The sequence below is a fragment of the Anopheles nili genome, chromosome 3 (assembly GCF_943737925.1).
Source record: "Anopheles nili chromosome 3, idAnoNiliSN_F5_01, whole genome shotgun sequence".
Taxonomy (NCBI): Eukaryota; Metazoa; Arthropoda; class Insecta; order Diptera; family Culicidae; genus Anopheles; species Anopheles nili.
This window is the reverse complement of record NC_071292.1, coordinates 48,396,240-48,421,127: the sequence shown is the minus strand read 5'-3', so window position 1 is coordinate 48,421,127 and position 24,888 is coordinate 48,396,240. Positions and strand designations below refer to the sequence as shown.

The 24,888-nt window shown below is 46.5% G+C and overlaps 6 protein-coding genes across 7 annotated transcripts; 3 read left to right on the top strand and 3 right to left on the bottom strand.

The window, feature by feature from the left end:
* Positions 1-1,794: 1,794 nt before the first annotated feature.
* LOC128725774 (transcription initiation factor TFIID subunit 11) lies at positions 1,795-2,553 on the top strand. Its single transcript, XM_053819545.1, has 2 exons — positions 1,795-2,142; positions 2,207-2,553. Exons 1-2 carry the CDS (start codon positions 1,838-1,840, stop codon positions 2,526-2,528), a joined length of 627 nt encoding a protein of 208 aa, XP_053675520.1. The 5' UTR covers positions 1,795-1,837; the 3' UTR covers positions 2,529-2,553.
* Positions 2,554-3,105: 552 nt separating this feature from the next.
* LOC128724481 (small nuclear ribonucleoprotein-associated protein B) lies at positions 3,106-4,012 on the top strand. The gene is made up of 2 exons (XM_053818206.1): positions 3,106-3,132; positions 3,237-4,012. The coding sequence occupies exons 1-2, from the start codon at positions 3,106-3,108 to the stop codon at positions 3,840-3,842; spliced, it is 633 nt and encodes a 210-aa protein (XP_053674181.1). The 3' UTR covers positions 3,843-4,012.
* Position 4,013: 1 nt separating this feature from the next.
* LOC128727569 (calcium and integrin-binding family member 2-like) lies at positions 4,014-5,118 on the bottom strand. 2 transcript variants are annotated; one of them, XM_053821497.1, is made up of 5 exons: positions 5,007-5,102; positions 4,679-4,927; positions 4,468-4,615; positions 4,292-4,401; positions 4,014-4,232 (listed from the first exon to the last, which is right to left on the bottom strand). In XM_053821497.1, exons 2-5 carry the CDS (start codon positions 4,862-4,864, stop codon positions 4,122-4,124), a joined length of 555 nt encoding a protein of 184 aa, XP_053677472.1. In that variant the 5' UTR covers positions 4,865-4,927; positions 5,007-5,102; the 3' UTR covers positions 4,014-4,121. The 2 variants fall into 2 exon arrangements, with proteins under 2 accessions (XP_053677472.1, XP_053677471.1); XM_053821496.1 differs by having other exon boundaries at positions 4,679-5,118.
* A 23-nt stretch (positions 5,119-5,141) lies between these two features.
* LOC128724480 (WD repeat-containing protein 89) lies at positions 5,142-6,724 on the bottom strand. Its single transcript, XM_053818205.1, has 5 exons — positions 6,715-6,724; positions 6,267-6,650; positions 5,644-6,190; positions 5,479-5,584; positions 5,142-5,282 (listed from the first exon to the last, which is right to left on the bottom strand). Exons 1-5 carry the CDS (start codon positions 6,722-6,724, stop codon positions 5,142-5,144), a joined length of 1,188 nt encoding a protein of 395 aa, XP_053674180.1.
* Positions 6,725-6,969: 245 nt separating this feature from the next.
* On the top strand, positions 6,970-9,806 carry LOC128724479 (uncharacterized). Its single transcript, XM_053818203.1, has 4 exons — positions 6,970-7,212; positions 7,296-7,665; positions 7,739-8,202; positions 8,283-9,806. The coding sequence occupies exons 1-4, from the start codon at positions 6,970-6,972 to the stop codon at positions 9,804-9,806; spliced, it is 2,601 nt and encodes an 866-aa protein (XP_053674178.1).
* Positions 9,807-10,021: 215 nt separating this feature from the next.
* Positions 10,022-23,367, bottom strand: LOC128725399 (cubilin homolog). Its single transcript, XM_053819141.1, has 15 exons — positions 23,288-23,367; positions 22,402-22,668; positions 21,647-22,328; positions 21,313-21,537; positions 20,803-21,213; positions 18,942-20,532; positions 17,438-18,844; positions 16,968-17,311; positions 16,503-16,863; positions 16,094-16,426; positions 15,839-16,029; positions 12,638-15,743; positions 11,228-12,543; positions 11,077-11,157; positions 10,022-10,912 (listed from the first exon to the last, which is right to left on the bottom strand). Exons 1-15 carry the CDS (start codon positions 23,365-23,367, stop codon positions 10,022-10,024), a joined length of 11,286 nt encoding a protein of 3,761 aa, XP_053675116.1.
* Between the last annotated feature and the right edge of the window lie 1,521 nt (positions 23,368-24,888).

Here is a 24,888-nt window from a genome sequence, read left to right as displayed (position 1 = left end):
TAATGCCCTGCGCGCACGTGCCCGCGGTATGAGTGTTTTTTTTTCCTAAACCACTGCCACAGGCGGAAAAACTCCTCACACGGCTCGTTCGCCCTTGATGGACATCAAAAAGCAGAAAATCGAACCAAGAACGTAATGAAATGCGTTTACAGCGAACGATGGGGGTTAGAAAGGGGTCAATGAGTCGGTTGCAGTCGGAGGGAAGAAACGCGAGCGTGGCCCCACAGTGGGTTCTTGGTGGAGAGGTGTATTTTTATGTAACGGTAAGCGAGGGGAAAAAAAAGACTAGCTTCAGCATCATCAGTGTATGTACGCACGGAGGGGTGGTGGGAGAGATTGGTGGTTGACGAAAGTAAGCCCTTCTAGCACGATTCCTTCATCTGGAGTACAGGATTAGCTTTTTTTGCATGTTTCATGTTTTCTCTATTCCCGAACCCAACAGTCCTCGTTAAACCACCACTGTCAAGCGCCAACCCCTTCGACAACGGGGCGCAAAAACTAACGGGAGCCGTACGCGGGCCGTTTGTACGCATCGGACAACATACGCACTGGAATCGACTGCGTGCAAAATAAATAGAAACGCTACGCAAACATATCACATCATCGCGCAATAAAACCCCATCATTTTACACACGCACGCACGCAAACCAGCGACGTCTATTTACACGGAAGCACTATCTTTCGCGGTAGGGAAGCGCTTTTCTGCCTTCTATTATTATTATTATGCAAGAACTTTTCCGCAGCGCGACCGAACAGAACCATTCCACCACGGTGCTTTCGCCCCTCTTTCTCGACCGCACTCCGAATGCGTTCCGCCGACGTGATTTGCGGAGAATATTTCCTTTCACCTGTCGATTCCAAAACGTTTGCTTCCGCGACTGCTGCTGCGAGAGTTGGTAGGCTAGCACTGGCGCGAGTACTCGTTGGCGTGAATATTGCCCTTTTTGCCACAGAACGCAAGGGACAAATAGGAACACTATTTTCCAGCTTGTACGCACCAGCGATCCGTTTCTTACGTAGTTGATGACGATGAACGCGCACAGATCCGGGCAGCACAACACACGGCTCCACTGCACCCGAAACGAAATCTTCCGCGTGACTTCACAGTACGGTTCAGTTCTGGGAGAAAAGTATTTATGTACACTACGCTGAAATTTCTTTGTAAAATAAAACCACCGTCCTACCACGGTCGGTCCCACAAGAGCAATCGGGTTTTGACAGATGCCTTCGTGTCGTGCGTGCTCCAATGTTGCCTAGGACGGTATTGGAAAGAGCGAGAACACGGAGCGAACTCTCATCGACTTGGCAGGATTACAAGTGATGTTGACTGCGCTCGTTGATAAATCAAACAAATTATTCAATGAAACACACCTGCCACAACATTTGCACCAATTTCTATGTAGATCAACTTTGGTTACATCAAGTTGGAAATGCTAGAAAAGTGAAATAACATTAAGCCACATATCTAAATCAAATTACACTTTCTTTATGTGCCACAGAACGCGTACAATTTGTTATTGTCACTGTCAGGCCGTTGTTGTTATCTATACTGTCAATAAAAGATTAAAAGTTCTTAATATATCCATCAAAATTTGCACAAAACTGGGTGTATCAAAACAAAATCTGTTCGAATATCTTTAAGTTGTTTAATTGCTTTAAATAAATATGAAATATATCGATGCAGCTAGCGCCGTTTTAAAAGACAATCAAGTGTACCTCTCTGACTAACCTGACTGTGTACAAACATTGACAAGGAACAAACTACGGAAAACGTAAACAAACAACTCCAACGGTGAATAGTGGTTGTTACATATTCCAGCACATTAACGAACGAAACATGGAAAATATCCTGGAGCCCAGCAGCTCCGACGATAACATGCCGCCGGATAATAAGAAAGATCTGCAATCATTGCTGTCTTCGGAGGATGATTTTTTTGACCCACCACCGTCGTCTAGCCGGCAGGACTCATCGGGCAACGAGGAAAAATCCGACATGAAGACAGAGTTCGAGGATATCATTATGCCTGAAATGGGACATGATAACAGCATCATCCTAGATGACCACAAGGATCTAGTGCGTGACAAACGAAAGGAAACTAAGAGTAAACGCGAACTTGAGGAAGAAGAGCGCGAAAAGATGCAGTAAGTGTAACGGGTGGCAGCCATGAACGGGGTAGCCGTGTTTAACAAGCTTGCTTTCTTCCAGAGTGCTGGTTTCAAATTTTACAGAAGAGCAACTCGATCGATATGAAATGTACCGTCGTGCAGCATTTCCGAAGGCGGCCGTAAAACGTTTGATGCAAACCATCACCGGCTGTTCCGTCTCACAGAATGTGGTAATTGCCATGTCCGGCATAGCGAAAGTATTCGTTGGAGAAGTGGTCGAAGAGGCACTGGATGTGATGGAACGATCTGGAGAAACTGGCGCCATCCAACCCAAATATCTACGTGAAGCTGTTCGCAGACTACGTAACAAAGGGCACATTCCGACTGGTCGTGGACACAAACAGTTTTTCAAGCTAAATTAATTATAATGTTATAATATAATGTTTTTTCCTACATTCAATCAAACAAAGTTTGTAAATGAATTTCATTATTCGTAGTATAATTCATGCTCTCAATTGGATGACCAATAGTACGTTTGCGACTGGTTGTGAGTGCATGATACAGTCCTGGAAGGCTATTTATTTGCTTTAGCCACCCGTACACGACAACGAACATCACATCAACAAATTACCGCTAAATAAACAAATAAATCAAACCTCAAACAATGGATGGTGTGTTATTTTTTGAAGTATCACAAAATCCTGAATTTTAACTTAAATTGATAGTTAAGCACCGGAAATTCACCTGCAAATTCGCCAGCGATAATAAGTGCTGTCACTTGATCTTGTTGCCCCGTAGATATTTTGACAACTCGCTCCAAACACTCCGCCATAATCGGCTCTGCGTCTGTCAAAACCATTTTCAACGCCAGACCGCATCGATGCGGCGAAAGATTTTTCACTAAAATCTAGTGAAGTGTTCGTAGAAACTGCATTAAATCCCTTTAAAAATAATCATTTTCCTATTCCTCGTGTGTCCGAGCCGTGAGCTGCCTCGAAAATGGTAGGTTTACCGTTCGGTGCGAATGTAAACAAAAATGCCTTCCATCGCCTAGCATCAAGACAGGTTATGGCGTCAGCTGCAAATGCTTACTTTCATGCTTTCTTTCTCTGCGTGTTTCTTTTCCACAGACGATCGGTAAAAATAACAAAATGATCCAGCTCCTGAACTACAGGGTGCGGATCGTTTTGCAGGATTCCCGTACCTTCATCGGTACATTCAAAGCCTTCGACAAACATATGAATCTCATCCTGGGAGACTGCGAGGAGTTTAGAAAGATCAAGCCGAAAAACACAAAACTGCCCGAACGAGAGGAGAAGCGCGTGCTTGGCTTCGTACTGCTTCGTGGTGGTAACATTGTGTCGCTCACAATCGAAGGTCCACCCCCACCAGAGGAGGGTCTTCCACGGGTGCCAATTCCTGGTGGTCCAGGAGGACCCGGAATGGGACGCGTCACAGGCCGCGGCATGCCGGCCAATATTGCCGGTGTACCGGCGGGACTGCAAGGACCGGTACGGGGTGTCGGTGGTCCGTCACAGCAACACATGGCACCGGTGGGTAGAGGACAGCAGGTGTCCGCCCCGCCACAGATGCGCCCGATGATTCCTGGTGGCCCTCCTCCTACCATGATGCCCGGAGTTAACCCGATGGCAGGAATGGCTCGTGGGGCCCCACCGCCAATGCGAGGACCACCCCCGGGCATGATGCGCGGCGGACCACCGCCCAGACCATACTAATTAACTATCACTGTCTGATGATATATTTTGAGTGTATTTTTTTTGTATCTCCCCAAATTCCGGTTGGGGTGCTCTTCAAATCTTATCCCGATATCTCTTTCCTTTCATTATACATGTACGTATAACATTTGAAGTAGTGAATAAAGGAAACGAACTTCTTAAGAACTTCAAACACACATCGCTCGTGTCGATTTATTGGAGTTCTGTATAACATTTTTTTTCTTCTGAATTTTAAATTATGATGACAATTCTCCGCATCGTAGCAATGCCATGGAACCGTTATACACGGCAGGAAAATGTTTGATGAAATTCCGGCATCTTGCACATAGCATGGACAAACTCAAATTCTCCTATATTACCATTGTTTTGTAGATCTATTTCTTTCAGCAGCTAAAATTAAGCAATATGCAATGATACATCCAAACAGAGAATATTTGTGAATTGCTTACTAGGTCCGCGATGCTCGATTTTTCCTCCTGCTCCAGATGATCATGCTTTGTGATACGATCGCATAGCTGCAATATATCTTCCTTCGTGATCAGATTGTCGTTATCGAAATCTAACGGAAGAACATTAACGATTTGAAAAGAACATTAACGTATTACGCTTCGTCCATTATACGTACCATAAATCTGAAAGGCCCACGTTGCCTTCACTGTGAGGGGACATTTGTCCGACAGCACGCTGAACATGTCCAGCAGATCCTCGAAAGAAAACTGCTCATCACTTTCCGAAGAAAACACGTGCAACAGTCGATCACGAAAGGGGTTATGCTACGTGTACGAAAAGGAAGTGCTATACCTAGATGGGAATGCATGTGCACTCAAATTCCTTACCTTCAACTGGGGAAACAAATCCACCACGTCTCGCTCCGGGAAACGCTTCGTGAGGGAAAAATTGCGTCCGCCGTCGAGAGCAAGCAGTTTCTGCAGAATGTATATTATTTCCGATTTGTTGAGATACGTTAACTCTGCATACTCGGCTAGCTGTTCGTTCGTTATGATACTCTTATTGCCCCCCATTGCTTTCGCGACTTTCGATGAGCCAAAATGCGAATTCCGAATCGTTTATAATTTTTCAGCAATCTTGAGTCGGCGATAAAATCAATTATGATCAATAAAGTGGCAACCAACACAACCGTGTGCCGGAGAAGCCAAAACGTACACCATGCGTGCTTAGAATCAATTTCAGCTAGTTAAGCATATACACTCAATACATTAAAGATCGGATTTTATTATGTTTTGTACAAACGTACATCTTAAGTTTGGGTCGCAATGTTTTACCGTCAGGACGGCACGTTCAGTAGGGTTTCGCGCGATGACTAACGTTCAGTTTGTGTTTCATGCTCTTACTCGCGCTGTTGACAGTGCTCTCCGGGCCGTCCTGGCACTTCCACAGCGTAATCAAACCGCATTCGCCCGTTGCAATCAGATACTGGTCCTGTTGTTTGATGGAAATAAAAAGCCATTAATGGAGGGCAAAAAAGGAGTGGCGCTTATCTTCGTACGGAACTGATGATAAGCATGGGCGGGTGGGCGTATGCCAAACTACTTTACCGCTCGGTGCATGGTAGAGGGCACTCGAGGGAAAGTGATAAAAAATAAACACATCAAATGAATGCTTCGATCAAATGTACCTTTTCGTTGTAGACACTGGCTCGCACTATCTGCTTGTTGCCACTCAATGATCGTCCGGGTAGTAGACATTTGTTATCGTATTTTAGTGTCCGTAAACATTCGGCTCTGTAAAAAGGGGTTTTGTTTCAAATACATTTCATCAATAGATCTATGGTTAGGCTTACCCTCTGTTGAAGTTCGATCCCGCTAGTACGAAAAAGCTGCCGTTTCCATAGTTAAACGTTCCCACTACATTGCAATCGATTGCTGACGTACGCCGCATGGATTGAGTTATATGTTCGCGATCGAATAACATCACGCGATCCTGGCTTTCCACGTCGTAAACATGCACATCGTTTGTGGTTGTTACACACGACACCAGATCGCGCCCTGACGGGTCCGTGTGCCAGTTGATGGAATCGATCGATGTCTCTACGTTGAAACAGTATTTCATAGCATCGTCCTCGGTTAGCTTTGAAATATCGAACACATTCACCAGTCCATCTACGCTGGTGCTGGCAAACAGATCTGGATCCGTCGGATGGAAGCGCACGTTTGTAATATCATCACTGTGGCATTCCCAGTAACACCCGAGGTACTTGCGCTCGCGCACGTCGAAGAAGAGCAAAAAACTGTCACCATTCTTTTGTACCTCGCTTGATGCACAGAGAACGCGATCGTTTTGATTAATATCACATGAGGTCATTGTCTTTTTCATTCCTTCCGATGTGTCTGCGGGCGTAACGGTGAAAGTATGAATTAGGTTTACATTCGATCCTCATTAGAAGCTAAAAAAATCGGAATAAACCTTCGAACCGATGCACTTCAGATCCAGCACGCAAATCGTAAAGAAACACATCGCCAGCCTCGGTACAGCACAGCAGACTGTTGCGATCACCGTTGAAAAACCTCACCCCTCGTATGCCCGTTTCGTATCGTGCTAGGGAACTATTTGCAAGGGTAATTTCTCCGCTGTCCCGCACATGATACATCTGTAGCTCTTTCCGAGATAATCCAACGGCGAGGGAGCTATTATCGCAGGACTGGGAGAGATATAATCCACAAGTACGCTTCAAAGAGGCCGCTATTTCGGACGCAGGAGATATATCATGCTGGAATAGTTTAACCAATTCGGATTTACCGCACGAATCGGCATCGGGTATGGGCGACTCTTCATCGGAGCTATGATCAGCTGTGAATAATATAAGAAGAGTACCATGAACAACGTTCGTATATTTTAAGTATACTCAACTAACCTTCAAACATGTTCAGAAACTGCAAATATTAGACTGCACCCGCCGTAAAACTTACCACAACAGTAGGTAAAAACAGTAAACATTCAACTGCACGTGGGCACTCCGAACCGCCATATTTTGACAGCCGCGATTCAATTGGCGCGTTTTTGTTGACGGTTGCTGTAAACTGCGCTTTTGGGGTTTGTGTATATTATGCTTTTACTCTCGGAAAAGCGGTAAGAAAATCGCTTGTACGATTCGACGTTCGCCTTGAACATGGGTGAAACTAAGGTGATAATAAACAGTGCCAACGATTTGCTGCTGCTCGGAGATTCAGTGAGCAATGTACCATTGAAGGAAATAGCACGAGTATCGCTCAAAGGATTGCACCGCCTCGAAAGCGACATTGGCTTGTACGAGTTTCTTTTCACAAATGTTATTCATCGGTTTGATTTGAAGGAGTTTGAATCGGAAGTATCGCTTGCAGTATTGCCGGAATTAGTTTTGTTCTTAGATAAGGTATGTGTCACGTTGTTACAGGTTGTTGGCCGTTTGAATAGATCGATTCAAAGTTTCCAACTCTTTTACTACATCTTACACAGATTCAAGAAGAACTGCAATCGAATACACTGTCGTGTTTTTTCGTGGAAAATCTTACAATCTTACTACGGCTTGCCGATGTTCTACTAAAGCTGATCGAGTATCTTACGGCCCGTGCGGAGCAATTCCAGCTGATTCGTTCAATCGTAATTTTTCCTGAATATCTACTACGATGTTTCACGATAGTGCGGAGAAGCTACATTACCATGGCCCACGACACACAAGTGCAAGAGACGATAAAGGCACTTTTCACCGTTTGCACAAACTTGCTTACTGCATTTCTGCACCTGACCACTCCACGAAACGATCCGAGCGGTACATATTATTTCCGTTCCATGAGTGAAGACGATGAATTCGTCTGTCTTGAGAAAGGTGCGTACCGAATTAGCTGGAAAATATGAATCATTAATTTATCATTATCTCATATACTTTCACCACATTGCAGTATGTATCGTGCTAGCAAGTATAGGCAACGAAATCAGCGGCATATATGAATCGCTGGCCAGCGATGTGTGGAAAGTGATCGTCAAACTTTGCATCGAACAAGTGGAGTCGTCCTTCGCTAGAAATAGAACCGTCTGGTTGGGAGACATAATCTCTATTCTGAACACCGGCATTGACGCCTCGTTTTCTTCCATACGAGAGAAAAGCGAATCTTCAAAGCAGTGTATCATCGCGCTGAAGCTGAACGCGTTCTACCTGCGAGTGATGGCCAAACTGTTGGTGCTTTCTAAACATCACACCGCCATAGCAAATTTTACTTCCATTATCAATACATTGCTCAAAGTAAAATCTTTCTTGCGATCGAAAACAATTAGCCGTGAGTTGGCGACGAACGTGGAGCAATTCTTGCACATAGGATACATGGCCATTGTCGAGAGTTCCATTCGTTCCGAAATCTTTGCGAAGGTACGCAGATGTAGCTGTTGCTTATTCGTTTTCAGTCCGTTTCAGACTCAAGATATTAAAAGTTGCTTTTTTCCCTGCAGGCCTTGTTGCAGTACGAGAGCGAATCCGAAGAAGAAATTCATTCTTTTTTCCATCTGGTGATGCACATCCTAGCACATATGGCGTCGAACGCGAATGATACCACTCTACCATCGCTATACTGCTGCCGTTTTAATTTGTTGGAACGCATCAATGCGATTTTGAAATGCTCCGACGCTGTGTTACTCCACAACGGAACACTGTACAGAAATCTGCTCGTACATTGTTCAGTGCTGGTATTGCTGGGCGTACGGGTGAAAGACCCAGCTGGCAGGAAAACAGTCGAGGAGACCCTGGTTCACATGGTTCTCCAGGATCACTACTATACGGGTTTGTTCGGAATCGATCTCTGGTCGGTTTTTGTCCGGTACCATTCCACCCGACTGATGTACGCGTATTTCACGTTTTGGAAGCAAATTAACGATCAATTTTCGATCTTCACCACACGACCGGCGCAGGTTTACGTGGCGCAACTGTTACGAAATATGTTTGTTTTCCTTCCCGCCCCGCTGAAGGCGAAAATCTTCAACACGTACCCTGTATCCGATGGTGCTAACGATCGTTTGTGGGTCACCCTGGCGCCGTCCCTCTGGGAAATTGACGAATCACAGAGAAATCAGTTTATGATTTGTTTGGAAAAACGAATGCATCGCAGAATGGAAGCGATGGGAAGCGTATTGGGATTTTATGAAATAATGGGCCTGATACTGATCGCCGGCGGAATGACGAAATTGACTCCTACGCTCTCTGCAGTCATTGGTAAATTTTCGAATTCGTTACAAGATTGGCGTACAATAATGACGACTTCGACCACCAGCAGTATTGTGGAATGTCTTGCACGGAGCCGGAACCAATTATTACCTCTTGAAAACGTGTTCAATGCTTGCAACCCATCTACTCTAATTGAAACGAAACTTTTCGTGAAATATCAAATATTACTAGCAATGGGCAGAGTAAATGACACCACTCACATGCAGGTTCCGTTTGACGTTTTTTTAAACGACAGCGCTCCCTTTATTAAAGCCCTCGGATTCCATGTACTGGGGAAATTTAAAAACCTACAGAATCCCGCTGCAAACCAACTGTTCAGCCAACAGCCCAACCTCCTGTCGCAACTAACTTTGTATGAAAACGGATCCCAGCTTAAGCTTCCAACTTTAAGCAGTGCATTGAATGGCACACACTGTGTTGTCCATCGATGCCAGCAAACCGTCGCGGAGCAGGACTCGTCAGAACCGTGCGGTGATTTAACACTACACATTAACAGGAAGATTGATGAGATGTTTCCCGATGATGATGATTGTTTTGGGGAAAGCGATACTGACAAATTTACTGACGCTTTAATAACAAAGAAGCGAAAATTCGATATAGCGTCAGATGATGATAAAGTTAAGAACTGCTTACATGAATTACAGGTGCAAGCAAGCAACCTGCAGCAGTTTTCTCATTCGCAAATGTTACAAGAACCCCAGAAAGCCCAGATTCGAAAGATCGTATCAATTTTGACGAAAGTTTTAGATAGTTGACAGTACTAGTTATTAAAAAAATTGTAGAAAGATGATAGTTTTACAGATTTTTACTAGAACTTAGATTATTAAGGAATATATTCACATGTAAAAATATAAAAATAATAGATTTTACATTTTTTAAACAGAATATGTATTTGCTAGGTAAGAGATTACATGGCCCAAGATATGTTTGAAGCCGTTATAAGGCATGTTCTCCCGTTGTGCAACTGCGACTAATAATCGTTGACCGCAACACCTTTTTCGACGCCCATAAACTTAATCATCCATCCGACGCCGGCAAAGTTTTGTGTCTTTTTGTAGCGCACGCGCAATGTATTACCACCGCTGATGTAGTTGGCCGGTTTATCCCCTCCGCAATGCTGCCGTACGATCTTTTCGTCCTTAGATGCCACCTCCGCCGCCTCATCATATTGATCAATAATTTGCAGGTAGTCGGTGGCGCAAGACGACTTGCTGCCTAGATCGAACACCTCAAAACGTAGCGCAACGACCAAATTATTCGGAACGGTCACCGTCCACAGGCACACCATGCGCGTTCGGTTGTTGGCCGGATATAGCGGACTGCTGAATACGCCACCGTAATTGTACAGTTCGCCACCACAACCCTGTCCCTGGTCGGTGGCGACGTACGTGGCATCAAGGAGCAGAGAAACAAAGTCCCGATTGCTCGCTGGCAGCACGATCCTTAGAGCATTTCCTGTGGTGAAGATTGGATTCGGAGTGGCAAAGCTGCAAAACTCTCCAATCAACCGATCGGGTGTCTCGTTCGGTCCATCGTACACCTTAAGCGCGTGATTGGCGCACTCTACGTTGTACAGATAGAAATTGTTAAAGTACACCGAGATGGTGTAGTTCTGTGGCACTTGCACCGTTATAGCGCATGCCTGATCCTTTTGTAAATCGGTTTGAAGGATTCGTCCCTGGAGAGCGGTATAGTTTTTCAAGCAAACATTACTTTCGTGAACGCGCAGTGACACTCCCTTGCCCTCGATGGAGGCATCACTTTCGAAGCTGATGTACACCTGGTTGGTTATCGAGATGTACGTACTGGGTAGGTAATTGCTACCACAGTAGATGTGGTAAGCATTCGCGTACCGAGTTCCCTGTAATCAGAAAGGATTTTCATAACAGAAGGTAAAAACGACAGAAAGATTTCTGAGGTGTATACATTTTGTGCTGATATTAATGACCGTTGTTTCCAGATTATTCTATGGCAATAGAACTTGATAGATCATGCATAATCATACGTACAGTTATGTTTACTTACATGGTAAAAACTAGCTTTACTGGAACCTCCACCGTTGAAAACAAGAGAATTTCCAAGACCTTCATAGATGATGGATTTAAGCTGACAAAAGGAACAACATAAACCATAAACTATTCATTAGAAAAACATCTTCCCTTCCGTGATTACTTACCGAGGCATCTCTTATGGCAATGTAGTCTTTGCACACTTTATTGCTGTCGTCGTACTGTTGCAAATCCATGTGCAGGAATTGTATTTCAATCTGTTTACCAGGTGGTACCTCTAGCAACCACAAACACCTTGTGTTCGAAGGGTATTTCTTTTCGTCACCAAAATTGGGTGTATTCAGTGTCACGATTGCGCCTCCCGTGAGGTTACGATTCATAGAGCCACACTCGGACGGCACTATCGAAATAGTCGCATCGAACAGCGTACCACGGAGCATCGAATCAGTGGCATAGCGGAAGTGCAACGTAGAACCGAAGGTGTTCTGAATGCCCACCGGATCATTACCACAGAAACGTCCTATCAGCGAAGAAAACACACTGCCACCGTCCCGCAACTCGACGAAGTCATCCGTACAATTGGTCGATCGATTGCGCGACGATCCCACGTGGAACTGATCGAACGTCACGCGAAGTGTGTATCCGGTCGGTGCCTGAATGACGTACTGACAGTCCTGCACGTGGTCATTACCGCTACCGAGCACGTTTAACCGATAGCTGGGTGAGCGTTCATCGAGCGTGATGTGTTTGTCGCAGTCGGGAGAGTATAGTACAAGCGCCGTCATCTTCGCATTGGACGTTGTGAATGATTCTGTCTTGAAACTGATCAACCCGTGGCTACTACCGCTGATGGCGATGGCTGGAGCATGCCCGGTAAGATTCCCGCACAGCAAAGCCAAACGGTGCTCCTGATTTACTTCAAGGCCACGGTACACCTCCACCGTGTCGAAGTAGCACGATTCCGTGTGTTCAATTTCCAGCACCTCAAACCGTATTGTGACCTTCTGGCCTGACGGGATATTGAGATACCAGCGGCATGTCAAACCGGGACGGTACGTTCCATCCGAAGGTAGCTGCTCGGGACTATGTATACGCCGTGAGCTTGTTATGTTGGAGCCGCACGTGTCCAACCGGTACTCAAACCGGAAGCCGCGCGCTTGAACGTATCGATCGGTGCGGAAGATGATCGCAGCCCGATCCTTCACACGTAACCGTGGCGGTGTCATGTTACGGCAGTACGTACCGAGTTTTTCCCATGTCATAGGATCGGCGTACTCCATTTTCCGATATATGGTCAAGTTGTCATACGCACAGATAGACGTTTGCAAAGTGTCCTCGAGCTCGAAATCGAGGAAATTAAACTCAATACCGCTGTCGGAGTTGTTCGCTAGGAAGGTGTAGTTGCAAACTTGCATGTTGTTGTACTTGGCTGGGTAGTTCGGGCTGACGATAACATTAGCTTCCTGCTCGGCGTAGAATATACCTGTAGATGCAAACATTTATATACGAATTTACTCGATTTTTCATTTTAGGGCGTGTAAAGTGGGTTCAATTCCTTATTTTACTCATATACTCACCGCCACAGTTAGATTCCCACCTGATGGTGAACCCGTCCGATTGACCGGAATCATCCGTCCGGAATATGATCTTCATCGCGGCGCCAGACGAATTGAACGGTGGTGGTATTTGCTTGCCACAAACGCGACCCAAGCTGACCCATTCCCGGTTGCGCTGCTGATCGAACAGCTCCACATAGTCCTTCGTACAGTTTGGGCTTTTCTCAATGTTGAACCGGTTGATAAAACGCACTCCTATGTGCTGGCCAGCGTTAGCACGTAGTTCCCACACACACTCCTGGCCCGGTAAGTATTTGCCTCCGACAAGCGGAGAACCTAATGTCGGCATGCCCTGGTGCAGTGTGCCACCGCAGCCGTACTGTTTGCTGCCTAACCGTAACTCAAAGTCACTTTCGGTCGGGTTAAAAACCTTGGCGTGGTACTCAACATACAGCAGGTGCTTCTGGGTCGCGATGGATCCGGATGCCGGGGGCGAATCCTTGCAATAACGACCCAAACGCGGATAGTTCTGGCTGGGACCGTTGTAAATGTCGAGGTATTCTTCCTCGCAGGACCGCACCAGCTGGAACCGTTCGAAGGTGATGTTGATCAGGGTCTGGTCCGGGTACGTCACGTGCCAGGCGCAGTACAGGCTATTACTGCCGTAAGTATCGAGTTCCTGTGGAAAGCTGATATTATCGATCGTACCGTACAAACCGCCGCACTGGTATACCCGGTAGTCCATCGTGAACGCTAGAGGACCACTGTACGTATTCTGCACGAACGAAACTACCGTATTGTGGAACGGTGACAGCACCATCTCGTTCGTGGTGTTCGTGCATAGCTTATTGAGGTTGGTCGGTCCGTCGGGGAAGGGCGATCCGCGCCCAATCTCGATGCATGACCGTTCGATCGGACCCGCGTAAACTTGCAGAAAGTTCATCGCCAACGTGCCCACATTCGGCTGGTTGACAGGATCGCGAGATAACGTTGATTGCGAACGCTTATAGGAACACGTGATCGTGGTCACATTGCGAGGGGTTGCGATATGACCCTCGTATCCATTCAGGTTACCCTCGCACAGGGACGAATCATTGCTGGAGAAGCGCAAACGGAAGCCCCGTCTACCCGTCAACACCTGCGAGAAGTACTGGATAAGCATCCGGTTGTCACTGGAAAAGATCGGTGTGGTTTTGTCATTGGACGAAGAAATCAGCCTGATACGAGCGTGATAATTCAACCCATCGTAGAACGATAGCCGCTGGTACGAGAACGATGTTAAAGATGGAACATCGATATCCAGATCGATAAACTCTATTTTGATACGCCGCCCTGCCGGAACCGTAATGCGCCACTCGCAATACGTGTTTTGCTGCACTTCTTTACCGTATCCTGGATTAGTGATTTCTCCCGATTCCGCCACGAACGATTGGCCACAACGGCTGTAGTTCAAGGCGTAATTCATCTTAAACCCACGGTATATCGAGTTCATGGCGGTGGACGTAAAGACGATCTTCACATACGTTAGAGGACTCTGGATCGGTTGCGTGGGTACGTCCGTGCCACAGAACGTTCCCAGCTCAATTTCGGTCCTGTTGGCGTCGGGTACAATCGAGTAGATCCGCACGTTGTCCTTGTCTGTGCAGTTCGTGCTGGTCGGGAGATGCAGATCCTCGAATGTGAGGGTGATTGTGCCTAACTGGAACTCGTTGATAATGTACTCGCACACAACAGGAGCCGGATATCCGCCGATTTTGGGATAGTTTGGAGATGTGATGGTACCACGCTGTCCATTTGACACACCACCGCATTTAGCCAGTGAAACACGCACCTTGAAACCATTGTTGGGTTCCGCAAAATCGTTAAAATACTTAATCGACAGAGCGTTAGTGCTAGTTAGGACGCGCTTCTTCAGATCAGCCGTGCAGGAATGCAGCAGTTCCGGTGCGTTTGCTGTGAGACCTTCGCGTACCTGCACGTACTCCATCCGACACGTTGGCGTCCGTCTAAAGTACACCTGTCCGATGAACTCGATCCACAGCAACTCACCACCCGGTGCCAGCACCGTCCAGAGACACTCGGTGTGCGCAGGAGGGCTATCGGGATAGTTTGGGGTTGTGATTTCGGTGGAGTTGTACTGGACGTTCAACACGACACTTCCTCCACACTCGATGCCCACTTCGCGGTACAGCAGTCTGAAGCCATTCGAACCTATATTACTGGGTCGGTATTGCACGAAACCACGGTTTCCGCTGGTTTGGATGCTACTCGGTATATCAGTACCACTGAACCGCCCTAGCAATGGCGAATGCTCATCCATGCCGTTCATGATCGCCACGAAACCCTCGCGCCCGAGTAAGCCGGACTCGTACAGGGTCATGTTGAGATGCTCAAATACAAACTCAATAGTCCGTCCTGCCCGGACACTGATGTTCCAGTTGCAAGAACTGAGCGATTCTAGTCTGGAAATCTGGATGCTCGGAGTCAAGGGTACATCCGTGGAAATACGACCAGGCTGAGTGATCACTCCGTTCGGAGCCGTCAGTAATCCACCACATCGAAGTTGCACCGTTCCACTGAAACCGGTCCGATTCTGGAAGTAATCCGTTCGGAGCTCCACCTTCAGGTGCGGTTCTCCATGGAACATCCGTTTTACTCGGTAAGCATATGTACAGACACGTCCAAATGTCTTCCATGTAACAAGATCGGTCGAGCTGAACACTTCTACGTAATCGGCCAAACAGTCAGCCGTTTCTTCCATATCCACGTAATCGAAACTTAAGAAAGGATGATAGGTAGGTAGAGCGGACTGGAAGATCCAGGTACAGTTTAGCCCGCTTGCGTACCCATTCGGATATCCTGGAGACGACAAGTTGAACGCGGTGTCGGTACTGTTCAGTACGATCACTGAATTGCCATCGCACATTAACTCGTTGTTAACCGTAGCGGCGGGTAAGTTGGTGATTACCTTCTGCTGCCAGTTCATCGAGAACACAGACGAATCCATGATGTCGGAATGATCGAGCACAATATACACAACGTTCGAGGTGGATGTTACCGGATCTGGCTTGTTGAAGCCGCAGGTCCTTAAAAGAGGTGCTGCCGTTTCATCGTAGCCGTCGTATATCTATACCGAGGAAGAATGATGCTTTCATCAATATTCGCAATAGTTGAGAGTATATATCTTGGTTTTTGGCGCCAAGCATCATTATTATTACTCACCACTAACGTGCCATCGCACATAAGTGGATCATCCATTGATCGATCGACGGCAAGTTTATTAAAGTTGATCGCGACTACTGAACCAATGCTGACAGTGATGCGCCATGCAACATTATCTGTCCGCGTATAACCTTTTGGATACATTGGCGATGTTATCGTACCACTTGTTCCGGTGATTTCGCTTAAGGTATCTGTTGGAATGCAAAGAATAAGCACTAGTGATCCTTGCTCTTATTACATACATTTAGAACATACCGTACGAGTACTCAGCTAGAAAACCCTTAGCAACGCCTACTTCGTTCGAACGGAACTTGATCCAGAAACTGCTCGCTTCAGTGAGATTGGTTGGAGCTTGGTTTCCGCAAAAATCACCAAGCAATGCACCGTTTTCATCCTGCTCCCGAATCTCCAGATAGTCTCCGTTACAATCATCGGAAGGTTCGATGGCCATCTCTTTGATGAATAGTGACATCTTGTTGCCAGCGGATGCCGTCAGCTTCCAAACGCACTCGATGTTATTTGGATATGTTTCCGGATAGTTCGGGGTAGCAAACTCACCCGTCAGTGACGTGAGCCGTCCTCCACAAGCTGCAACAGAACGTAGAAAAAAAAACAGATATATCCTCTATCACTCCAACACAGTTACCGAGATTATGTTTCAAACCATTTTCTATAGTGGTGTAGGTCATCTCTACGACTAGATTATCTATCTTTGAAAGGTCCAACGACTCGGAGCTGATCAGGACAGTGAGCGAATTGCCGCTGCTTACGATCGCCGGTGGTGTCTTGTGACCACATCCTTCGAATCGTACCGGCCCATCTAGTGTGTCGCCTTCGTGCACCGTAAGGGTGGCAAAACAGTCACCCTCGATATCCATTACGCTCAGGTGCACGATGGTCAAAGTAATGTGTTGCGTGGAATCTGGCGCCACCAGCACCCAGGTACAGTTTTCAGATGACATCTTGTGGGCCTTGTTGAGCAGAATGTTGCCGGGTTGGTTTACCACGATGCGCGATCCGCAGTTCTGATGTGTAAGGAATACAGTATGGTTCAATAGTTTTAATACCTTTGCTCAGCTATGGCATTATTTCAGGTTATCTACAATGACATTTTATTCCGTGAACTTACCGTCATAAACTTAGCCGAGAATCCTTTCGCCTCGATGATATCATTCGACTGGAATAAGACCAACATCTCGTTGCCTGTAGAAGTTACGAATGTGGTGTTTGGCTCAGTGCCACACACATTAATCAGAAGCTTATCGGACCTCCGTACATTGCCGTCATACACCTGGAGGACATCGTTTGCACATTCCGGAGACAGTTCGATGGCCACGTTTTGTAAATTGAACTGTAGCGTGTGCGTTACGTCCGTCTTTATAACCCACGTGCAGGATACGTTCGAAGGGTAGTTGGATGGATAATTTGGCGAGCTGATGGTTCCCTTGTGCAACGAGATTTTGCCACCACATTCTGTAATGATTCATCGTGGAAGGAAAGTGCATCGATCAATAGATTTTTCGTGAGGATCCCACGTGTTCTCTCTACGCAGGGAGATAATTTGCCAATGTAGTGCGTTCATTTGAACTGAAAACTTACGCGAGGTAATAGTCCGATACGTAGCACGGAACCCTTTGTACGTTAAACTGCTGTCACTGTAAAACTTAACATACAGCTGAGGACCATTACTAACAACGTGCACCGCTTCCTGCTGTTCATGACATATCGATGCCGCTAGCTGCGTAAAGTTGCCATCATTGGCGATGTGTAACCCATCGAAGCGACAGTTGTCGTTCGTTTCCATGTGGAAGTCCTCCACCGTAATCTCGATCAGTTTACCAGCTTCAGCCATTATTGTCCACTGGCACTCCGTTAACTTCGGGTACGGGTTAGGGTAGTTTGGAGACGTAAACCTGCCATACGGTTTGGTTAAAACTCCGCCACATCCATTGATGGACCACTCTGCCCGGAAGCCCATCTGCTCACCGCTAGAGTCAGTGTGGAAAATCAATTCGATCGTACGTCCCACACTGACTAATGGGGCTGGCTTCGTGGCACAGTAACGTTTTGGTACTGGCAGATCCTCACCAATCGCCTCTTGCAGCTCGATATAATCGAACGGGCAGCGCTGATGGGTTGTGTTGTCGAAGCCATGCTGCATGATCGATTCGAAATCAAAGTGTGAAAACTCAAGGTTGATCCGATTTCCCGCTGGTACTGTGATCTTCCACCGACAGTCCATCGAGGCTGAGTATTCGTTCGGGAAGTTCGGTGACTCAATGACGCCCCCGAAACCGGTGATGTTCCGACGACAGAGGATGTTGTATTTCAACTGAAAGCCACGCCGCTGGTTCGTGTCATCTGTACGCATCCGAATGAAAGCATGGTTCGACTCCGTGTTAAGTACGATCGGGTCCGTTTCACCTGTGCAGAATCGTCCCAGCTTGTGGCCTCCCATATTGACACCATCGTAGATGTCAAGATAATCGTACTGGCAGTCCTTGTGGCTTTCCATATCCAGATCGGTAAACACTATATGTACGGCCGATCCCTGGCTCAGCGAAATACGCCACTCGCAGACGGCGTTGTGGCCGTACGGCAACGGATAGTTGGGCGAGATGATGGAACCGCGTGGAGAGGTGAGTACTCCACCACACCCAGTCGTTGCAGCATCCCATTCGATCATGAAACCCTGATAGTTACGCGAGCTGTCCGAGTAGAAGCGCAGGTATAGCTGGTGGCTAAACGAGATCGTGCCGTTGAAATTGTCATCGCCACAGAAGTTACCGATTAGGGGTGAGTTCTGCGTGCCACCATTCCGTATGGTAAGCCCATCGAAACGGCAAGTTTTGTGCTTTTCCATCGCGAACGAATGCACCAACAGCATGACCTGCTGGCCCATCGGTACCGTAATAACCCATTCGCACACCTTGTTGGAGAGGTAGTTTTTGGGCCAATTCGGAGAACGAATTATACCACTTGTCGCGAAATAGTTACCACCACATGCTGGAAACGTATATATGTTTAGATCAATATAGAAACCATTTGTATCATTTAATTCAGAATAAATGGTAAATTCGTTGATGAGATCATGGTTACTTACACTTTTCGACGTCGATAAAGTTGAACGATAAACTAAACCCATCCTTAGATGAGGAGGCATCCGAGACAAACCGTATCGTCACAATGTTACCAGTACTGGTGATCGCCGGTGGTTTGTCCGTACCACAGTACCTTCCCACTAGACTGTTTGCCATCGAGGAGTTATCGTATACCACTACGTAGTCGTACACGCATTTCCCGCTCACTTCCAGCTCAAAGCTGCTCCACGTTAGCTGCACTGCGTGGCCTTGTGGTGCCACGATAATCCATTCACACTGAGCATCGTTCTGGTACCTGCCGGTTTCCGCGATCATCGGCGATCGAATGATAGTGTCCTCACGCATCAACACCCCACCACAGCTGACGTCGAAGAAAGAAAAGTTACCCTTAAAACCGCGCCCAGCCACCGATCCATCCGAAACGAAACGCAACAGTAGCACGTTTTTCGACGAGATCACCCTCGGTGGTGTCTTGATGCTGCAGTAACGCCCCAGTAGAGTCTCGTTGGTCGGAAGCAGACCATCATACAGCTCGACAAAATCGAGCTCACACTTTGGGAAGCTATTCTTCTCCATGTCAAAATCCAAGAAGTCGAATTCGATCGCCATTCCAAGCGGCGCGTGGATCACATAGTCGCAAAGCTGATTGGCCGAGTACATTTGCGGGTAGGCAGGTGATTTGATTTCGATTTGAGGGTCGGTGAACGTTCCGCCGCACTTGATCTTATACATGACTGTAAATCCAGGGTTTGGTGCTGACCAGTCGGTGTGGAACTTGAGCAGCAGTGAGTTGCCAGAAGAGATGACAGCGGGCGGAATACGATCTCCACAGAACTTACCGAGCGATGGGTCCTCCGTGTTGCGACCGTCAAAGATTTCCAGGTAGTCGAACTTGCAGCCATCGCTCTGTTCGAGGTGAAACTTGGAAAACTTTATCTCCACCCGGCTACCAATCGGCAGCTTGATCAAGTATTCACAGTTCAGATTGTTCGGGTAGAGGTTATCCGTCTGCGAGAGCGGTGAGCTGATCACGCCTTCCCGCTGAGTATACGTGCCTCCACAACCTGGGATACCCTCTACCACGGCGTAGCTGATCTGGAAGCCGAGATCATTGCCGCCCTCGTCACTATGAAAGTACACCGTGGCCACATTGCTCGGAGTAATTAGTGGTTCTGGATGAGACGTGTTGCAGTACTTCGCCAACATCATAGCCTCATCACTCAAGCCATCGTTAATCTGCAGATAATCGTAGTTGCAGTTCTCGTGCACCTCGATCTTCATCGTAAAGAAGGTGAACTGGATCCGGCGACCTTGCGCTGCCTGCAGGTACCACTTGCAGTCTCTGTTCGGGGGATAGTTGCCGGGATAGCCTGGGGACGTGATGATGCCATGGCTTTCTACCGATATCGAGCCACCGCAAATCGGATCGATGCTTTCCCAGCTCAGTTCGAAGCCGTCATGTGCAGTGGAGTTGTCCGATCGGAACCATAGATAGAGCATATTGTGGGTGGACATGATATGACCACCGTGTGGTAGCTCACTTCCACAGAAACGTCCAATAAGTTGTGATGCCGATGTACGTCCGTCGTGTATCTGAGGGAAAGATTGAGGATGGCATTAGGTGATCGTATAATTGAGAGGTAATTATTATTAATATGGCATTAGGTGATCGTATAATTAAGAGGTAATTATTATTAAGACAAAGAGGTAATTGGATGGTAGGCGAAACTCTTGGATACCGAAACGGAAAATAAGACGCTGATTGATTGATGAAGTAAATATTCATTGGGTGGTAGATTTTGGCCATCAAGTTCCGAGACTAAGTAGTAAATCAACCCGACCTAGTATCGACGAATGGCTCACCTGCAACCAATCGTATCTGCACTCGCCCGACCTAACAGGATTCTCGAGATTAAACTGTGTAAAGGTAACGTTCAGCACTTGCGTTTCGTTGGTTTTGATCAGCCAGGCGCAACGTGAATTATGCGTGTAGGTGCCGTTGTACTCCGGATAACGCAGCGTTCCGGAGAGTTGATATCTTATTCCACCGCAGGTACGCGTCACCGTCTGGCAGCGCGGACCCGTGTATCCGCCAGCACACCGACAAAGATACCGTGTCAACAAGTTGACCGTGTACGGTGTACAGGTGCCTCCGTTCATGCAAGGATTTGGCTCACACGGAGATACTGTACGCAAGCAGTTCGGCGAGTTAGTTCCCGGAGGGCAAGTACAGTTGTAGTTTTGGGCATCGATCTTTGTGCAGGTGCCACCATTCTATGAGTGGTAATGGGAGAAACAAATCACATGCGTTAGCAAGAATACTATGCTGTTTATCCTACCTAACAGCTGGATCTATATATAGAAGTTCGATACCTTGCAAGGAGCGCTAGCACACGGGTTCGCCGAAGATCGCAAACATCCGGAAGGGCCAAAGCCGGAACCTGCGTATCCGGGCAGACATATGCAGCTTGGTAGGGCACTTCCGTAGTCCACACATCGCGCCATCGGATGACAGAGCGAACATCGGTTGCCTTGGGCAAGACATGTCCGTCCGTCACCGGTGTATCCTGCTGGGCAATTACCGCAGCGATAGGAGCCCTGTGATGAATAGATTATCTCAGATATCAGTATACCTCCATCACTGAAAGTGTAGTTTTCTTCTTCGAAGCACGTTGTCAAATAAACAAGTGAAACTACAAGTTTTTACCCGTGTGTTTATGCAGGCCACGGATGGTGACGTACTGCAGCCTCCGTTGTTAGTCTCACACTCGTTGATATCGTGGCAATAGAAACCGTTTCCAGTATAGCCTGCCGGGCATGCGCCGCACACAAAAGAACCTGGCAGGTTGATACAGCTCACTTCCGGATCCTTCGAGCACTGGGGCTTCATATCGCTGCACTCATCTACATCAATTGAGCAAGCCGGTGACCCGTCGCCCGACTTCCAGCCCTGATCGCAGATGCACCGGTAGCTGTCCTTCGTCTGCACGCAGATACCATGGCCGCACAGATCCGCACCCGCGTTAGTGCAGTCCTGCGAGCGGGTGTTACAGTGAATTCCCCGCCAACCGTCGGTGCACATGCAACTGTAGCCACCGTGAGTGTTCATGCAGGTGGCACCATTTTGACAGCCGAGATCAGTACCGGCGAACTGAGCGCATTCGTTCACATCAGTTGTGCACGTCTGACCCTCCCAGTTGCTCGGACAAAGGCACTGAAACGAGTCGTACAGGTTGATGCAGGTGCCACCGTTTTGACAGGGCCCGCTAACGCACAGCTTAGTCTGCAAAGTCGTCATCAGTGTTGCTAGTCGCGTCTCGACGCTTCTCACTCGACGAGCCAAGGCGCCTATTCGAGGTGGCATTTGCGTAGAATTGCGAGCTGATGATCTGCAGGAAGAAGGTATGTTGTGCTATCTAAGTAGGCAGACACACACCGATATTGATCGAGAACCGAACTTACTCCTGTTCCAGGGTTTCTACACGTTTGATCAACCCAAACGGACCACGGATGTACGTCGACAGCAATTGGATCTGATCGTGCACGCTCCCTCCCGTCAGGTAGCCTTGGGTGTCAGAGGACGGACGCCCATCGATCAGTATCTTAGACAGCGTGCTGAGACTGATCGTGCCAACGTTCAGGTGCCCGTTTCCTTTCATGTGGAAGGTTATGTTTTTGTCCTGCGCCGACTCGAAGATGACGTGCCCATCGAAGGACGATATTTTTGGTCTAGAAGTAAATGCTATGTTCAGAAAATCTGCCACTGGGACGAGGTATTTATTCTTCTTCTAGGTGCTTCAATGTGGAAGCTGCTCCAATGACGTGTGCTGATAATGGCATACGCCCCCATTTTTCACAGCAAATCACGATCGAACAATTGCAAATAGTCAAGCTTATCACGACCTTCGTATTCTTCATGATCGAGCGCTTGACATGTACACGAATGTTGGGATCTTTTTATAACTTTAAACACGTTATTTTTCATTTGAATCAGAATGCGATCTCATCGTAAGGTATCTAATTGAAGGTTCTGTATCATCAACCTCAAATGGCAACTAGTCCTCAAAATGTGAAGAATGATGTGAAATATTGTATATATCCTTTTGGAAAGGGTTAATACTAGCACAAAGTGCTTTTTACTTTATGCTAGACATTTTTGCGCTCTATCTGGTATCTTTCTTGCATTCAACCTTATAAAGTAGGCGTATTTCTCTACACTTCTTGATTTTCATATACGCCCAGTTTTTAAAACTAGCCAATTCTTTTAGTTTTAAGATACACAGAAAAACGTTTCCTGATTCGCATCACTTCCAACAATGATTATCACTTATTAATCGATCACACTTACTGATCTTCTAAACCACCAATTGCACAATGCAGCAACCCCAAAACAACCCACAGTGTGGCACTGCTCATCGAGAGCCACATCTTGTAACACTTGTCGTCAGTTGTTCCTTCTAATATCACTGGAACATGTTCACTTAACTGATGACTTTTTAATCCACTACAGCACTGTAACGTACTAACTGAGCTGTCCCTGCCAGTGGCGTTTCTTTTATACCAGCAACGCTGCCTGATACCGATGCAACGAAACCAATGAAGTCAAATTATCGTATTAAACTTAAACAGGGCCGAGATGAACCTAACAACATGAAAAGTAAAACACCCCCTGAAATCAATACCAAAAGCCGATAAGACTCGAAGTTCAGACAATGAAAGTTGTGAATGAAAAGGGAATGTATGTTGGAATTAGTTATTGATTTTATGGTAAGCATACTTAAAGCATAAGTGATATCTCATGCGCGAGGTAAAGACAACTAATAATCTTGCTTAGAAATCAGGATAACTTACTTATCGAGTGAATACGTCCGCCAGAAAAGTCAGGATCAAGGATTTTCAGTCGATTTTTGAACGCGAGTGCTCCGGCTTTTCTCTGAGCAGGCCAGGATCGCTGAACGGTTGTAACGATTGATAAATAAGTAAGTACTAATCATGTTTTGCAACACAAGAGATCGTTAAATTCGTTCTCTCAAATAGTTCGGATTTTCTGTCGCCATATTCTGTTGGGTAAGCTGTATCGCAAGCTTGCCTTAAAGTTGCTTGGCTGCTAGTAATCATGAGGGAATGCAAAAAAAAACGCAACAAACTTACACGTGTGGTTCACTTGGACGTTTCCGAATGTATTTGGTAAGATAACAGGTTTTTATCTACAATATATATTTCTTTTCTTTTCTATGGAGCGCGTGTACCTTGTTCGTGAGTGAATGTGTGTAGGTGTGTAGTTTATGTGCATTTATTTTGCTATACTATGCATCTGTTTGCGATCGAATTGAAAACTAGTAAATAGAACACTATCGCTTTGCATCTTCATCTGGAACCGGTACAAGAGGGATTCGGTATTAAAACGCAAATACAGCAAACCCACCCCTCGCCGAGGACATTTGTAGAAAACGTGCCATTCTTTCTCAAACCTAACAATTGCACACGCGTGTCGTGCGGCTGCTACATAAAATCTGTTCATAACACATCCATCTCTGAGAAGAGGGTAACACAATTTGGCTAAGATCACTACAAATCCTGTGCGAGCGTTGCATAAATATAGTTTTTTGTTGTGCAAAATACGGTGTGCTCGCATCTTCTCTACACCTAAGAGTACAATCGTTTAAAACGGGAGAAACCAGTTCGTTTTTTTGAAAATGGCACTGCTGGAAGTACCGGAACGGATCGGAAACCGAATCGATAGAGTGTTGGTACAACAACTACATTAAACATTTAATGTCAGCGTAGAGAGCTTTGTTTGAATTCTTAAAATGTGAGTAAAATTAAATTAATTTCCTATAAAATTTCAAAAACATTTGGCACTCCGTCAGTTCTCCCAGCTGATTGCTCTTTTCAATTACATGACACTGTTACCAAACTCCAACGAATCGCAAACGCAAGGGGATCGCA

What these genes read in the sequence shown, in the direction of transcription:
- LOC128724480 (XM_053818205.1), bottom strand. An exon ending in TGAAGTGCATCGGTTCGAAG is followed by an intron (nt 6,191 to 6,266) that starts GTTTATTCCGAT and finishes TTACGCCCGCAG; the next exon opens with ACACATCGGAAGGAATGAAA. An exon ending in CCAGTGTCTACAACGAAAAG is followed by an intron (nt 5,283 to 5,478) that starts GTACATTTGATC and finishes ATCAAACAACAG; the next exon opens with GACCAGTATCTGATTGCAAC.
- LOC128725774 (XM_053819545.1), top strand. Translation starts at nt 1,838, where the DNA reads ATGGAAAATATCCTGGAGCCCAGCAGCTCCGACGATAACATGCCGCCG. An exon ending in GAAGAGCGCGAAAAGATGCA is followed by an intron (nt 2,143 to 2,206) that starts GTAAGTGTAACG and finishes GCTTTCTTCCAG; the next exon opens with AGTGCTGGTTTCAAATTTTA.
- LOC128725399 (XM_053819141.1), bottom strand. Translation starts at nt 23,367, where the DNA reads ATGTGGCTCTCGATGAGCAGTGCCACACTGTGGGTTGTTTTGGGGTTG. An exon ending in GTGCTAGCGCTCCTTGCAAG is followed by an intron (nt 21,214 to 21,312) that starts GTATCGAACTTC and finishes TACCACTCATAG; the next exon opens with AATGGTGGCACCTGCACAAA. An exon ending in CTACACCACTATAGAAAATG is followed by an intron (nt 16,427 to 16,502) that starts GTTTGAAACATA and finishes GTTCTGTTGCAG; the next exon opens with CTTGTGGAGGACGGCTCACG.
- LOC128727569 (XM_053821496.1), bottom strand. Translation starts at nt 4,864, where the DNA reads ATGGGGGGCAATAAGAGTATCATAACGAACGAACAGCTAGCCGAGTAT. An exon ending in ATTTGTTTCCCCAGTTGAAG is followed by an intron (nt 4,616 to 4,678) that starts GTAAGGAATTTG and finishes TCGTACACGTAG; the next exon opens with CATAACCCCTTTCGTGATCG. An exon ending in AATCGAGCATCGCGGACCTA is followed by an intron (nt 4,233 to 4,291) that starts GTAAGCAATTCA and finishes GCTTAATTTTAG; the next exon opens with CTGCTGAAAGAAATAGATCT.
- LOC128724481 (XM_053818206.1), top strand. Translation starts at nt 3,106, where the DNA reads ATGGTAGGTTTACCGTTCGGTGCGAAT. An exon ending in GTTTACCGTTCGGTGCGAAT is followed by an intron (nt 3,133 to 3,236) that starts GTAAACAAAAAT and finishes TCTTTTCCACAG; the next exon opens with ACGATCGGTAAAAATAACAA.
- LOC128724479 (XM_053818203.1), top strand. Translation starts at nt 6,970, where the DNA reads ATGGGTGAAACTAAGGTGATAATAAACAGTGCCAACGATTTGCTGCTG. An exon ending in ATTCGTCTGTCTTGAGAAAG is followed by an intron (nt 7,666 to 7,738) that starts GTGCGTACCGAA and finishes ACCACATTGCAG; the next exon opens with TATGTATCGTGCTAGCAAGT. An exon ending in GTTCCGAAATCTTTGCGAAG is followed by an intron (nt 8,203 to 8,282) that starts GTACGCAGATGT and finishes TTTTCCCTGCAG; the next exon opens with GCCTTGTTGCAGTACGAGAG.